The sequence below is a fragment of the Rhinatrema bivittatum genome, chromosome 14 (assembly GCF_901001135.1).
Source record: "Rhinatrema bivittatum chromosome 14, aRhiBiv1.1, whole genome shotgun sequence".
Lineage (NCBI taxonomy): Eukaryota > Metazoa > Chordata > Amphibia > Gymnophiona > Rhinatrematidae > Rhinatrema > Rhinatrema bivittatum.
The window spans coordinates 69,950,209-69,967,162 of NC_042628.1; the positions used below are offsets into that span (position 1 = coordinate 69,950,209).

Sequence of the window (16,954 nt, forward strand, 5' to 3'; positions counted from 1 at the left end):
CTAATTTGTAGTCCCTTATACCAGTGGTCCCCAACCCTGTCCTGGGGACCACCAGCCAGTCGGGTTTCCAGGATATCCACAATGATTATGCATGAGAGAAAATTTGCATGCACTGCCTCCATAACATGCAAATGTTCTCTCATGCATATTCATTTTGGATATCCTGAAAACCCGACTGGCTGGGGGTCCCCAGGACAGGCTTGGGGACCACTGCCTTATACCACATTAGGTAAGGGTCATTCTGTGCTCTATGTGTGTGACTGACTTGCAGTATCTCTGTTAGTGCATAGTTTCCCTGTAGGGATTTGTGGTAGTGCAGCTTGTTTTGTTTCCCCAGCAAGTGGTGGGTTAGTATTCTAGGGCCTAGTATAATATTTGCTTTGCTGTCTTTTCATAGATAAGGTTGCACTGTTTGATTCCTGAGATTTAGTGTCGCTGTGGTATAGCGAGGTTCTATGTATCTTTTTTTTTTTTTTTTCTAGGTGTTTTTTGTATGTTTGTTACTTCACAAAGTGTTTGGCAGCGGAGGGCATTTGGTTTGCTGTTACTGAAGTGAGTGTGTGTGGAAGAGGGAGAGATTTGGGAGCGTATGCCTTTGAGTGAGAGTCTAGATGAATAAGGATGTGTGTGTGTGTGTGTGAGAATGAGCATGTATGTGTGTGAAAGAGTATGAGAGTGAACGTGCAAGTGTGTTTGCACGTGTGAGTGCGCGTGCATGAAAGTTTGGCTGCATACTGGTGCATCCTTTGCCTCCTCTCCCACCCCCTGCAGTCTGCAACAATCTCAGGGTGAGTGGAAATCCACAGTTCCCAGGAATGCTCTTACCCCTTCCTCTCCCTCCAGATTACTGGTTGTGCTTCCCTCCTGCCGCTGGTAGCTCTGGTATCAGAGGTGGGAGGCAGAGAATTAGCAGCTTGTCTCAGGGGGGGGATTTCTAGGACCTGGAGATCCCGGGTGCTCTCCCAGAGACTGCAGAGAAAGGTGTCTAAGCCCAGAATTTGTGAGTGAGATCCAGAGAGTCATGTGGGCCGCTGTAGGGTAATAACTCACCTGGGAGGGCTGGTCTGGCGAGGGTAAGACGCCTAGGATGGACAGGCTGGCAGGCCTGCACGCAGTGGGATGGTCACGGCTGCTCAAGGCTCTGTAACTCCCTAGAAGTAGACTGGGGATGCTGGGGCGCTGCGGCACCCACTGTGGGTGCAGGTCAAAAAAAAATCTTCCTGCTCCCCCACTACAAAGATTGTTCATCTCTCCTGTCCAGAAGCATCTGTCATGAGCAGTTATGGCACCTTTTGCTTCTGCATAGTTATAAAAGCATTTCCTATGTCCTATAGCAGAAGTCATTCTCAAACCTGCTGAGAGGTTGAAAAGTTAAATAGCCCCCAGCCCTTTCTGTGGCTCTCTGGCTGCGATTGTTAATGCGTACACAGGCAGCGTCCACGCTGGGGAGGAAAGGGACGAGAGGAGGGGGAGGGGGAGGGGACCTCGGCTGGAATCCAGGATCATACCAGGCCTGCTTCAAAGCGACTTTCAGAATACACTCAAATGTTTTAACTCAATTATTTCTGGAGCGCTGTCCAATCTGTGTCTAACAGATGTTGGACGTGAGAACAAGTGAACTAATATCCCCCGGGATCTGAAATTAGTTAGTGCTCTCTGCAGATAATTAAATTCCGCTGCTAGGAGCAGGTCTTTGGGGCTACGGGAGCCCAGCATGGCTTACGCTGTCCATGTGAATGAGGCACACTCACTGCCTCACTCTTGCTCCTGGTCTCTTCTCTCCCTCACATTCCTATTTCGTCACCTCCTCTCTTGTTTATTCTCCCACCACATTGCTCCTCCTTGCTGTCTTTCTGTTCTTCCATGGTGCCTCGCTCTCTTCCTCTGTGTCCTTCTGTTCTTCCATGGTGCCTCGCTCTCTTCCTCTGTGTCCTTCTGTTCTTCCATGGTGCCTCGCTCTCTTCCTCTGTGTCCTTCTGTTCTTCCATGGTGCCTCGCTCTCTTCCTCTGTGTCCTTCTGTTCTTCCATGTCCGCATCCTACTCTTGTCCTCTGCACCTTCTCTTTCTCCCACACGTGCACATGCACTCTTGCCTCTGCTTTCTCTCATGCTGCCTTCTCACTCTCTCCTTTCTCCATCACCCCCTTTCCTCCATACTTCTCTCCCTCACTGATTTGTTTCCCCCTTTCACCATCCGCTTTCTGTGTTCTGATCTCTCCTTTCTTATTCCTCTCTTCTCACTTTGTTCTAGACAGAGAGATTTTTGGCTCGCGAGCCAGAGAGAGAGAGAACGTAGGAAGTGACAGATTCTGTGTGATGGATGGATGGATACGTTCGGTTCCTGTGTGCAGTCATTTAGTAGCAGTGGTCCCTAACCCTGTCCTGGGGACCCCCCCAGCCAGTCGGGTTTTCAGGATATCCACAATGAATATTCATGAGAGAAAATTTGCATGTGCTGCCTCCATAACATGCAAATTTTCTCTCTTGCATATTCATTGTGGATATCCTGAAAACCCGACTGGTGGGCCCCCAGGACAGGGTTGGGGTCCGCCGATTTAGTGCACCGGGGTTCACAGTCAGAGTTGCTGGGGTTCGGGACAGCCAGGGAGAGGGGAGGAGAGGGGGCGTTTCCTTTCCCCATAGCCACCACAGCTCCTCCTTCCCTGCCCTGCTGACCTGGCATGGGGCCGGCCCCTCCCCGCCTGTTCTCTGCGGGCTTTCTGGGCAGCAGAGAGGTTGGATTGGGGAGAGCAGATTGACTCTGTTCCAGGGGAAACCAAGAGAAATGGCAGCCATAGCGGCAAAAGTGTGTTGCTACCGCATCAGAAACGTGATCCCGTCAGGGACCCGTCCTTCTCATCCTCCTTTATCTTACTGTTGTCATCGCTGGTTTGTAAATGTCTTCCCTTTTGCTTTAGCCACTTTGAGGTCGATAGTCAAAAGGGTTTGTCCCGCTAATTTTTTGAAGTTAGGTGGACAAACCCCAGCAATAAAAAAAAAATATCCCCCTGCCACCAGGCTAAATTTTGTGTGGGCAAAACATTATCCCACAAAACGTAGCGAGATAAAACGATGGTGGCAGGCCTGGGACGTGCCAATGCTGATATCTAGCGCTGATACTCAGCACGGACCAGCACCGCTGCCCTCATGGTGGCCGGATGGCTTTGATAGAGTCAGCAGCAGACCTATCCGGGTATGCTCTGCTGAATATCCGGATCACGTTCCCCAGATAATTTTACCTGTTCAGCGGGTCTTTAATTATTGACCTCTTTATGTATCACTTTGCCAAAACGCGTGAAATCTGTCAGGCTAATAAAGTTATGGGAATCTGCCTGCTCCAACCTCTCCTCCTGTTCCCTGGAGACTGCCTGGAGGGGAGGGACATGGAGCAGGAAGCAGAGGGCTCGAGGGGAGAGAGTTCTGGTGTCATCCCTGGGAATAGAGAGAGGGAGAGAATATATGTGAGTGTGTGTATGAGAGACTGTGCCGCCCCCCTCCACACTGAATCTTGGGAGGACCACAACTGAAAGGTTCCCAGTTAGGTTGATGAGGCGTGGTGCAGATGTGCATGTCAGCTGGCTTCCGAGAGGGGAGAGCGTTCCGGTGTCATCCCTGGGAATAGAGAGAGGGAGAGAATATATGTGAGTGTGTGTATGAGAGACTGTGCCGCCCCCCTCCACACTGAATCTTGGGAGGACCACAACTGAAAGGTTCCCAGTTAGGTTGATGAGGCGTGGTGCAGATGTGCATGTCAGCTGGCTTCCGAGAGGGGAGAGAGTTCCGGTGTCATCCCTGGGAATAGAGAGAGGGAGAGAATATATGTGAGTGTGTGTATGAGAGACTGTGCCCCAGGCAGGGAACACATCACTAATCCCCCAGGCAGAGAACACATCACTAATCCCCCAGGCAGAGAATACATCACTAATACCCCAGGCAGGGAACACATCACTAATCCCCCAGGCAGGGAACACATCACTAATACCCCAGGCAGGGAACACATCACTAATACCCCAGGCAGAGAACACATCACTAATACCCCAGGCAGAGAATACATCACTAATACCCCAGGCAGGGAACACATCACTAATCCTCCAGGCAGGGAACACATCACTAATACCCCAGGCAGAGAATACATCACTAATACCCCAGGCAGGGAACACATCACTAATCCTCCAGGCAGGGAACACATCACTCCAGTCTTTTCACTGGCTCCCTCTACGATACCGTGTACAATACAAAGTTCTCTCCATAATTCACAGTCTAATATACAACCCAGCCTCCATCTGGTTGTGTTCTAAACTAAGATTATACCGTCCACCTCGCCAATTAAGATCGTTAGGTAAATTTATACTCGAGGTCCCCACCATAAAAACAGCCAGATTAGACCTGACCCGCAGACGCGCCTTGTCAGTGGCCGGTCCGACATGGAACTCTCTCCCAGCTCCTAGGAGTGGTTACAGCAGTGGCTATGAACCAGGAGACCAGGGTTCAGGTCCCGCTGTCGCTCCCTGTGACCTTGGGCAAGTCACTTTACCCTCCAGTGCCTCAGGTACAACCTTTCAGGCTGATACAGTAAAGGTTGCAGGCGCACACACACACACACAGGCCCCTCTCCTGTGCACGCGATTCAGTATTCACATGAGGGCCCATGGTAAAAAGGATCCCTAGCACCTCTTTTTGGACAGGAGCGGCGGCTGTCAGCGAGTTTGACAGCCAACGCTCAATTTTGCCGGCGTCGGTTCTCAAATCCGCTGACAGCCATGGGTTCGGAAACCGGACGCCGGCAAAATTGAGCGTCCAGTTTGCGAGCCGCGGGCTGATTTTAAATTTTTTTTAAAATTTTAAATTATTTTTTACTTTTGGGACCTCCGACTTAATATCGCTACTGCTAATTTCTGAAAGTAAAATGTGCGGCTTGGCTGCACATTTTACTTTCTGTATCGCGTGGGAATAACTAATAGGGCCATCAACAGTTTACTGCTCTGTTTGTTCCCATGTATTGCTAAGTTGTCCTATGTGATGTTTTAATTATTATTTCGCCTAGTATGTTTTAAATTATGTATGTTTTAATTTTGTAAACCGCTTGGAATCCACCTCAGTTCGTATAGGCGGTATATATATAAGAATGTTTAAATTAAATAAATAAATAAATGTATATGATTTTTCTAAAACGAGTTTTTAACATTCTAGGTAGGGTCATTGGAAGGGGAGGTGATCTGGGTGACGCTTGGCCCAGCGATGGCCTGATTCTAGGTATAATAACTGACAGCAGATTTTTGGCGGTGCTTTCGTTTGTTAACTCCGTGATCTGCTGTTTCTCTTCCCAACTCTGCCCTGCTGGGCTCCCTGAACTTCACAGTCCAAACTTGGCCTGTCTAGAGCAAGGCCTCCTCCCCTCCCCCCCTCAAACCCCACAGGCATCAGGCCTCTCTGAACCCCTGGCAGGAGAATGAGGGATCAGAGACCTTGAGGGGTGAGGTAGGTTTCCAGGAGCTCCCTGCAGCTTTATTGATTTTGAGAGCAACAGGGATGAAGGGGTCTGTACAAATTTCTTGTTGTGTCCTGAAGACAGGAGAGCAATCAGCCCTTAGATGGCCCTTTTTGTGCTGAAGGGGGGTTGCAGAGAGGTTAACCCTGTGACCCTGTGGTGCAGGGCTGGCACGCTTACCTTTTCTCCACCACTACCCCATCCTGGTGTCATTCATTCTCTCACAAGCACATGACTGTGAGAAACTTAATGCACTTTAGTGCACAGGGGGATTTGAGCTTAGAAGCTCATTATCCCTCTTATTTAAATAATTAGCAGGCACTTAATTTGTTCTTGAGACATGTACCACCCACTTAAGCAGTCATCTGATGTCCCTGATTAGGTTAAATAGGGTGGGATGGCGAGAAACTGTAGGCTGGATAGATACAGTAGGTTTGGTAGCTGGCTCAGATCCCGCCAAGTGCCGCTGAGCGAGGGAGATGTTTCCGAACCTCACAAGCAGTGACTATGAATGCCCCTCTCCTCATGGGTAAGCAGCGAGGAAAATCCTCACATTTATCCTGCCACCATACCATTTTTGGCATTTCCTAGGTTTTTTTTTTGCAAAGCAGAATGAGATTAAAATAAGCTCCCTGTGTTCTCGGTTGGGCCCACTTTGATGGGATGACACAAGAGCACTCTGATGTCAGCCACAACCAATTGACCAGGGACTGGCTGCAGGACGCCAGCGCATGCCAGTGAACGTCCTGAGAACCAAAATAAGGAAACGTGTGTGAGAGCTATCCAGAAGTGTAGCAACGGCGCAAAACATGCATACATTATCGTCCTAGCAGTGGGGTCCACACCTACCAAAGTGGTACTTCTCATTCTTCTTTTGTACAAACCTTTCAGAAAGGCTAAGCTTTTATTTTACTGTGTACTAGCTGTACCCGGCCACGCGTTGCCGTGGCTCAGTCTGGTTTAATTTCACAATGCGCATTTGCTCTGCTCCGGCCATCCCAACTCCCTCCCCCCCTTTCCCGGTGGTGGACGGACTGGCTCGGCCACTCTTCTACCCTTTCCTCCTCCTGTGTGTAGCTGTCTGGCAGTCCCTACTCCCTTCCCCCTTCCCCAGCGGCAGAGGAACGGGCTGAGCCATTTCTCGGAGCTTCGACTCGTCTGCCCTTTCCTCCTCCCCTCTGTGACACCCAGCACGTAGCGCAGAGCTCTATGGTCCGCACATGCGCGGTAGAGCTGCTCTCTACTGCGCATTTGCGGTCCGTCGGTCAGAGCCCATTTATATTGTAGATAGTGTGTGTTGCTTTTACGTCCAACAGATGGCGCTGTTTTTCCAAAAAAGCATGTTTTTTAGAGATGTGAATCAGAACCGGAATCAGTTTGGATTCCGGTTCCGATTCAAATGTGGGTTTTTTTTTCATCGGGCCCGATCGCGGTTTTGTTTATTGGCTGCGCCCGAGCCGATAAACAAAAAACCCAGCCCGACCCTTTAAAACTAATCCCTTTGCTTCCCCCACCCTCCCGACCCCCCCAAAAACATTTTACAGGTACCTGGTGGTCCAGTGGGGGTCCCGGGAGCGATCTCCCGCTTTCGGGCCGTTGGCTGCCACTAATAAAAATGGCTCCGATGGCCTTTGCTCTTACCATGTGATAGGGTATCCGTGCCATTGCTGGCCCCTGTCACATGGAGGGAGCACTGAATGGCCGGCGCCATCTTTAAAAATGGCGCAGGCCATCCAGTGTAAAATGTTTTTGGGGGGGTCAGGAGGGTGGGGGAAGCAAAGGGATTAATTTTAAAGGATCAGGGTGGGTTTAGGGTTATTTGTGTGTGCCGTTTTTCCCGCCCTCCCCCAAAACGATAAGAGAACCCCCATGAATAATATCGTAGGGTTTTCCTATCGTTTCGGGGGAGCCCCCGATTTCAGACTATTTTGAAAATATCGACGATATTTTCAATCGTCTGAAGCCTGATTCACATCCCTAATGTTTTTACCTGTCACAGGTGTGACATCTATATAATCTAGGTATATAAAAACATGCGCGTATTCGAATGCAACGTTGTATCAAAATTTCAAAGCAATCGGTGAAGAACTTTCGGAGATTTAAGATTTTGAACAAATGAACATTTACATTTTTATTTATATAGATCTGTTGACTGGGACCAGAGCGAAAGGCAGGCATCTCAAAATGCAGGAAACTGTATATGTAGGACCATGAAAATCTCAGTGTCCTATCGGGAGGTCACATTTCCTAACCACCTCTCTCCTGCTTCACTCCCTCAGCTGTACCATCGACCCCCAGGTATTCCGGGTAGCCTGGCTGAACCGCTCCAACATCCTGTTTGCAGGCAAAGACAGGTGGTCGATGGAGCCCCGCGTGCAGGTGCTGACCAGCAGCAACACAGAATACAGCATCGTCATCACCAACGTGGATGTCTATGACGAGGGCGTCTATACCTGCTCCTACCAGACACTGGACAAGCCGTACACCACCCAGATCTACCTCATTGTGCAGGGTAAGACCCCCATCTTGCTTTAAAGGCTTCATTTCCAATCTTCCTGGCAGGTTAAAAACTCCTCAGGACTCTTTAAGCTATCCACCACCTGTATTAATGCTCATGGCTCTTTCATGGTCTTTCGGGAGGTTACTTAATCGCCATGGTTCTTTCCAGCAGATGAAAGCTGAGTTCCTTGTGGGTTGTAAGGTCTTTTCCTTGAACTGACATAAGACTTATCGAAAAATGTCCATTGTACCTGAACTTTCCAGACATCAGAAGAAGGAACCTGTTGGTCTGGAACATTCTACGAAGAACTCAGCTTTCCTTTCGATCTATTCAAACGCTTTTACTTGCCATAATGACTCTGCCGTGTATTCTGTACCTAGCTTGTATCATAAAGCATGTCTATTTAATGTTCTTTCATTGCGATAACTGTGCGATAAGTAAATATTTATATCTCCAGTTAACCTGGGATTTTCTTTTCTGTGCGAATCGCCAGCTTGAAGCACAGAAAAAGAGACTTCATGCTGGGGCTTTTCTGTCATACAGTGCTGGATTGGACCCGGCTCAGGCGACAATGGGGTGTATTATTCTGCAGGACAAGGGAAAGAGAAAGCTTTTCTCCTCCGTGATCCTCCAGACTGCTCCCGCCACCGTGAAACTCCACCACTCCTTCTTAGACCATCTAACCCTCAGTTAGAGCCCCTCTAAATTCTTGTTTTACTGGTTATCCACTCCCACTCCCCGTTCAATGTACTTTCTACCTGCTGTTATAATGTAAACCGATATGATGTGTATTTTAATGTCGGTACAGAAAAACTGTTAAATAAAATAAATAATAAATCTTCAGAATGCCTCTCCTTGCAAACCTGCACCCTGGGATCTGACACAGTCCAGTACAGTTCCAGCGACTATTTTATCCTCTGGGGGTTACAGACAGAAAAAAAAATCAGCAGCAATCAGAAAATCAAAAGAATGCTTCACAGGATCCTACTAGAGAACAATTAAACCAACACCAACACCCCAACACCCTGTATCGACACAGCTACTACAACTTCAAACCCTTAGTACTCACTCGTAGCCCTGTGTCCTTGTTAAAACAACTCTGGCAGCTAGCTGTGTCAATAATCCCCAAAGGACGCATGCTAAGAGGCGAGCTTAATGGGTGTTCCCAGAACCAGGCATGGATTCTGTCCCTGGGATTCCCACTACAGAAACCTCTGCCCTCTCCTCTCTGAAACTCATTTATAGTCACAGGGCACCCTCCCCTAGAGGTCATGTCTCCACACACTTACTTAAAGGAATAGGCAAAACAGTGCCATCCTATTTCACAAAACCATCCTCCCAATATAAGCAATGGTAGAGGTTAAGTGAGAATTTAGAGAAAGGTTTAAGGGCACCACCACTAGTGGCACAGAGACCAGGATTTAGGACCTGGACAATTATGTATGTTATTATTTTCTATATTTTGCATCTCTGAAGCACGGTAACAAACACATAATTAGAAATGTTGAGTATGAAATAAGTTGCATTATTATTGTTGCACAAAAAAACCTTCTACTCCTGGATTAATTAATATGTATCAAGATCAGGATTGCTTAATCTGGTTTAATTTTGTTCTGTAATCACACTGGGAAACTACTCCAGAATTAAGTAGGGATTATTTCCTGTTCTGTTCACACTTAGGGCCTGGTTCATAAGTTTTTTTTCCCCATGGGCACAGAATGAGTGAAAAGCCTAAGAGAATACTACCAGTCGTTGATGTTAGAGCTCCACTCATACAGTTATTACAAATTCAGGACTTAAACCACTCTCTGAGTGAGATTCGCTTGCTCTTGGATCTCCTTTTATTGTATGAACCCAAGTAACAGGGTCTGTACATTCCCTGCTGGTTCGGAAGAGCATGTAAAACCAGTATTGGTGAATTGGAAGTCATGCACGAGCTGAGCCATGAGTTGCTGTAGAAGATGCACAGAGCTGGTGGCGAGTCGGTAGGCAGGGATAGAAGCAGGCAAAGGTTGATAGGTCTTTTGCCCAAGTCATTAGTTGTTTGGTAGAATCGCTACGGAAAGTTTATCTCGCAGTCTTCTGCCAGCAAAACGATGAACTTAGCCTTGTCCTCAAAGAGAAAAGAAGAGAGAAAAAAACGGAAAATAAACAGTGAGAATGAGGCTAAAAAGAATTAGAAAGAAAAGAGAGTGAAAAATGAACAAGATGATAAGGTGAAAGGAAGCAGAGCTAGAAACTTACAAAAGACACCTAATCTGACTTTGGTTTTGTTCATGTATGTTTCTAGAGTTGGATTTCTCCATTTGATTAATTCAGAGTTTATGAAAAAGAGAGAGCCTTGAAAGGAAAGACAGAGAAACTAAGCTTAGATGAATGGTAAAAGACTAGAGAGAGATGGAAAAGGATAGAGGGAGCCGCAGAGGAGAGCTTTCAGAGAGCCTCCAGACTTTGGATCGTGTTCAAACACGGCCTTGCCGTATTTCAGGGAAATGCAAACTTCCTCGAGACATCCTCCAGTTTAAGAGACGGCAAAATTGCTCCACAAAGCAACCTGTTCTTGCCGCTGTACTTCTAAGGCGAGGGGAATTGTGCACAGGCACTAAGCTGTCTGCATTGTCTGCTTCTGACACCCCCAAAGAAGAGCTCATTTAGCTGCAGCCAGCTGCTGCCGCTGCCAATCCTGACGCGGCTGCCCCTCTTATGCTATCCCCCCAGCCCCCATCCTCGTTTGTCACAATCAGTGCCATTGTGAAGCTTCTTGCAAACCCCAGCTTTTATAATTGCAAACTGATGTTGTTCTGAGAGCTGCCATTGTAAACACGACACAACTTTATGTGGAGGAGTTGCATCAGCAAAAAAAAGTAAAAATTAATTAGCTTTTCAGAAACATTAAGTAGCTTTTCTCTTTCTTTCTGTCCCCAGACGTACAATGGGATTGTTAGGCTCTGAAATTAACCAACTTGTACAGCCGCAGATCTTGTCAGCGAGGAAGCCCGATAAGTTAGTTTAACAGAGTCATCAACTCTCTCAGACACGACTCAGGAAAAGTAGCTGTACAGAAGGAATTAAGTTCCTGCCTGTGAAGTACAGCATAAGAAAATCCACATTTATAGGCTTTTTAGCACAAATACATTCTCCAGAAATTCCATTTTGTTGTTGATGGAAAAGTTTCAGAAACTACAAGGCTGAAAATGTAAGGACCTCTCATCTGTTTCCCAAAGTAATTTTATAAGAGGTCCATATTCAATGCATTTATCTGGCTAAGTTTGGCACATAACAGAGAAACATAGAAAGATGATGGCAGAAAAAAAGCTGCAGCCTATCTAATCTGCCAATCCACACCATTCCTACTGAGCCCTGGACCCACCTGTCCACCGACTTTATTGTCGATTTGCCGGTTTCAGACGGGAAGACCGTAATCTGGGTCACAGTCGACCGTTTCTCAAAGATGGCTCATTTCCTGCCTCTCGCTAAACTGCCTTCGGCACCAGAATTAGCCACCCTCTTCACGCAGCACATCTTCCGCCTACATGGCTTCCCATTGCACATAACCCCCATTGCACATAACTTCCCATTGCACATAACCCCCATTGCACATAACCCCCTGCGCCTTCCATTCCAGACGATCAAGCTCTCAACAAAGCGAATGAACTAGCTGACTTCTTCGATAACAAAATCACAGCTCTCCTAGCCCCTCTCAAAGGAGCAGCTACTCTTCCAAACCACCTTCAACAATCATCACAATCAACCAGCCAACAATCTTTGCACGCAACAGATCAACTAACCTCGCACTCTACCGTCCAGCAATCTTCACCTTCACACATGCAACAAACATCGCACCCAACCACTTTACAACTTAACACAACTCCAATAAAGCTCGACAAGTTTGAGCCTACATCCACACTAGAAATAGAGAATATCCTCAAGAAGATAAAACCATCCTCTCACCCTGCAGACCATATTCCATCAAACACCCTGAGTCTGATCACCAACACTATAACCAAACCTGTCACAGACATCATTAACTGTTCTCTCATCCAAGGCCATGTACCTAACCAACTCAAGTTAGCCATGCTCAAACCGCTTCTGAAAAAACCCAACCTTCCCACCTCAGACCCAGCTAACTTCAGACCCATAGCAAACCTCCCCATGTTAGCCAAAACCATGGAGAAAGTTGTTAACAAACAACTCACAGAATTTCTTGAAGAAAACAACATCCTCACCCGAAACCAATTTGGTTTTCGCAAGACGAGGAATACCGAATCATTATTAGCCACTCTATCAGACACTATCATCTTTAACCTAGAAAAAGGCCATCCTTGCCTCCTCGCTCTCCTGGATCTCTCATCAGCGTTCGATACTGTTAACCACCAGTGCCTCCTACAACGACTAACGGACATTGGCATTACAGGAGCAGCATTCAACTGGTTCAAATCATTTTTGGAAAACAGATCATACAAGGTCAAGATAAACAACAATGAGTCCCACGCCATCGAATCCAAAAGGGGAGTACCGCAAGGATCATCCCTCTCCCCGACTCTCTTCAACATATATCTTCTCCCACTCTGTCAATTACTCACCAACCTCAAGCTAATTCATTTTCTATATGCGGATGATATACAAATCCTCATCCCTATAGAAGACTCACTACACAAAGCTATGTCACACTGGAATAAATGTCTCTCAGCTATCAACAACCTCCTCAACAGCCTCAACCTAGTCTTAAACACAAAAAAAACTGAAATCCTCATTATAGTGCCGGAAAACTATGTCCCACCCACAACTCTTAATACTAGCCAAAGCCTGGATACCTTTTCACAACAAGTAAAAGACCTAGGAGTCATCATAGACAGCGGATTCAGCCTCAACAAATTCGTCAACAACACTACAAAAGAATGTTTCTTTAAACTTCAAACCTTAAAGAAACTAAAACCACTCCTGCTATACAGAGACTTCCGCATGGTACTACAGGCCATCATACTCCCAAAACTGGACTACTGCAACTCCCTCCTTCTAGGCCTACCAGCATGCACCACAAAACCACTTCAGATGGTCCTTAATGCCTCAGCAAGAATCCTCTCAAATGCCAAAAAAAGAGATCATATTACACCAATCCTTCTTCATCTCCACTGGCTACCAATTAAATTCAGGATCCAATTCAAATCCTTAATGATGATACATAAAGCCTTGTACAACATAGCGCCTCTCAAGCTAACTTTCCAAATTCAACTACACACATCCATGAAACCGACCAGAAGCGCTTATCAGAACAGACTAATCACCCAACCAGCTAAATCCGCGCTGAGAAAACGCACCCTATCCACAGCAGGCCCTTCACTCTGGAACTCACTTCCCACAGACCTTCGCCTTGAACCATGCCACTCCACATTTAAAAAGAAACTTAAGACTTGGTTATTTAAACAAGCATTCCCGCAGAGCTAAGAGCAGGTAGAAAGTCAGTCACTTATCATCCGTTTACCCCAGCATATTTCACATAACTTGTTATCTTATTTACTGTTATTTTTCATGGATGTTTACTGTTAGTTACTTATTTATTTCTATTTATTTCTATTGTATTTATGTATTTTTTTGTTATCTATTTATTATCACTTCTTAATTGTTAACATTATTATTTATATTTCCCTGTTATTTGGATTAACCATAAGAACATAAGAACATAAGAAAATGCCATACTGGGTCAGACCAAGGGTCCATCAAGCCCAGCATCCTGTTTCCAACAGTGGCCAATCCAGGCCATAAGAACCTGGCAAGTACCCAAAAACTAAGTCTATTCCATGTAACCATTGCTAATGGCAGTGGCTATTCTCTAAGTGAACTTAATAGCAGGTAATGGACTTCTCCTCCAAGAACTTATCCAATCCTTTTTTAAACACAGCTATACTAACTGCACGAACCACATTCTCTGGCAACAAATTCCAGAGTTTAATTGTGCGTTGAGTAAAAAAGAACTTTCTCCGATTAGTTTTAAATGTGCCCCATGCTAACTTCATGGAGTGTCCCCTAGTCCTTCTACTATCCGAAAGAGTAAATAACCGATTCACATCTACCCGTTCTAGACCTCTCATGATTTTAAACACCTCTATCATATCCCCCCTCAGTCGTCTCTTCTCCAAGCTGAAAAGTCCTAACCTCTTTAGTCTTTCCTCATAGGGGAGTTGTTCCATTCCCCTTATCATTTTGGTAGCCCTTCTCTGTACCTTCTCCATCGCAATTATATCTTTTTTGAGATGCGGCGACCAGAATTGTACACAATTGTACACAGTAGTACAGCCTCTAACTTGAAGCGATATTTACTGTTCATTGTAAACCGGGGTGATATGTATATTATACAGGAACCTCCGGTATATAAATCCGTTAAATAAATAAATAAAATAAAATAACCTCTGACCGGGGTCCGCAGTTTACTGCAAAATACTGGAAGGCTCTTTGTAGGAAGTTCGGCGTGCGACTTGACTTAACTACTGCTTTCCACCCCCAGGCCAATGGGCAGGCCGAGCGCACTAATAGGACCTTAAAGGCCTTCCTCCGGTCCTTCGTGGGGGACCTCCAAGATGATTTGGTTTCCTTGTTACTGTGGGTGGAGTTCTCCTATAACCGCCACAAGCACTCCGTGACCAACCTCTCCCCATTCCAGGTGGTCTACGGGAAGACTCTAAGGCCTCCCCTGCCTTTGCCTTTGACCGTGCCATCCCCGGCAGTCCAACTTACGGTGCGACAGTTGCGCAATCTCTGGAGCACCACCCAAGAGAAACTCCGTTTGACGGCGGCCAAGGCTAAGAGATACACAGACAAGTTGCGGCGACCTGCCCCAGCCTTCCTCCCGGGGCAGAAAGTATGGTTGAGCACCAGGAACATCCACCTCCAGACCCCTCTATGCGCCTAGCCCCCAGGTACATTGAACCATTCCCAGTTGTGGAGCGAGTAGGGGCAGTCTCCTACTGGTTATGTCTGCCATCCACCCTGAGAATACACAACGTGTTCCAGTGTCACTGTTTAAGCCTGTGGTCCTCTCCACCTTTCATGGTAAACCTCCGGAACCTACCACGCCTGAGGCCAAAACTGACGTCACTTATATGGTAAAGGATGTCCTGGACGTCCGGTTCCGTCGCCGGTGGAAATACCTCCTCTCATGGGAGGGGTACGGCCTGGAAGGGAACTCCTGGGAGCCCTCTTCCCATATCCTGGACAAATCCCTCCTTCGTCAGTTCCACTTGGATCATCCAGGTAAACCCAGGCCTCCAGGGAGGGGGCGTAGGAGGGAGTGTACTGTTACGGGACCGGGCCGTGCCCCGGTCCCTCCTCCTACCTCAGAGCTGGCCTGCGCGGACTCTTCTCCGGCCATCCAGGCCAGACATGGCTGCCACCGCACGGCTCTCCCTTCGCGAGGGAGACGCCGCCGACCCGACGCACTGGGCCCTGCCTCCTAGGCGTGCATGTGCACGGGGGCTCGGCTCTTAAAGGGGCCAGCATGGGAAATCCTAGGGACGGCCTCCAGATGACATCACACGCTGCAGAGTATTTAAACCCTGCAGCTTGGTCAAGCCTTTGCCTTGCAATGAGGTTCCTCAGTTGTCTGAGTGTCTCGTTGCTGATGTAGTCCCTGGATTCCTTCTTCTGTCTTCTGGATCCCGACCCGGCTTTGTCTCCTGACTTGCCTTCAGCTTCCACTCTTGGTTTGGTATTGACGTCTGACTTCTGGCTTCCGACCCAGCTCCGTACCACGACTTCGTCTTCAGCTTCTGTTCCTGGCTTGGTATTGTCTTCTGACCTCTGGCTTCAGACCCGGCTCCGTCCCACGACTCCATCTTCTGCTTTCATCCCTAGCTTTGGTTTGGATCTCGGACTTCTGGCTTCTGACCCGGCTTTGCTCTTGGACTCCGACTTCGGCTTCTTCATCACCTCAGGTATCCGGTACTTGCTGGCCCAGAGGATTCTCCTAAGTCCCAGCGGCTCGGGCTCTCACGGGCTCCTCCCGGGGGAGCCGCGGGCTTCCGAGGGTGAAGAATCTTCAGCGACCTGGGCCCAGCCGTCCTTTGTCCATCTCTTCGGCCACAGCCCGGATCCTTGGTCGCATAGGATCCCACCTAAGTCCAAGAGGTCCGGCTCCCTACGGGCTCCTCCTAGGGGGACCGCGGACTTCCAGTGGTGAAGCCTCATCCAAGTCTCTTCCGTGCCACCTCCCGGCTGTGACGCTCGCTGTGGTCCTCCACAGCATACCATCCACTGTCTCAGCCGGCCCAAGGGTCCACGACCATAACAGTGATTTATTTATTTATTTATTTATTTATTTAAGGTTTTTTATATACCGTGGCACATTAGTAACATCACCTGGGTTTACAGTGGGAACATAATGCAGCAACAGGCTTTACAATGAATTATATATACAAGGATTGAAAGTAAATAGTAACAGTTCAAAACATGGTAACAGTGATAAACATAATATATTTGGTTACTATTTACACCACAAAATTGGAAGCTAATCTGAATAAAGGATGTATTGGAGTTACTTTGGGCTTCTTCATTGGGAATATATACAATATTACAATGAAGGGGGGGATGGAGGATTCCTATTGATAGAGGAGAAGAAAAGAAAAGATTGATTGGGCGTATATAAGGTGAGGGCGGGAGTCTAAAAGGGAGTCATGAGTCAGGGGGGAGGTCTAATGGGAGATAAAGTTAATCATAGAGTATCGAGTCAGTCAATGGTATGCTTGTTTGAATAGCCAGGTTTAAGATTCTGTTTGAATTTCTTGTGGCAATTTTCCTGGCGTAAGTTGGAGGGCATTTTATTCCATAGAGTGGTTCCTGCTATGATAAATGAGCGTTCCCAAGTGGATACATGTTTAGTCAGTTTAGGTGAAGGTGTCAGGAGTTTCGCCTGATGTTGTGTTCTTGTTGGTCTGTTTGGCTTATTGAAAATGAGATGATCGGAGAACCATTGC

At 47.2% G+C, this 16,954-nt stretch overlaps 1 protein-coding gene across 5 annotated transcripts in view; it reads left to right on the forward strand.

Moving 5' to 3' along the window:
- The window catches only part of IGLON5 (IgLON family member 5), a 418,463-nt gene that overhangs the window by 333,311 nt on the left and 68,198 nt on the right, over positions 1 to 16,954 (forward strand). For all 5 annotated transcript variants that reach the window (XM_029576928.1, XM_029576927.1, XM_029576929.1 and 2 more), the window contains one exon: positions 7,768 to 8,000. In XM_029576928.1, coding sequence (XP_029432788.1) covers positions 7,768 to 8,000 — 233 coding nt within the window. The remainder of the gene's footprint in view (positions 1 to 7,767; positions 8,001 to 16,954) is intronic.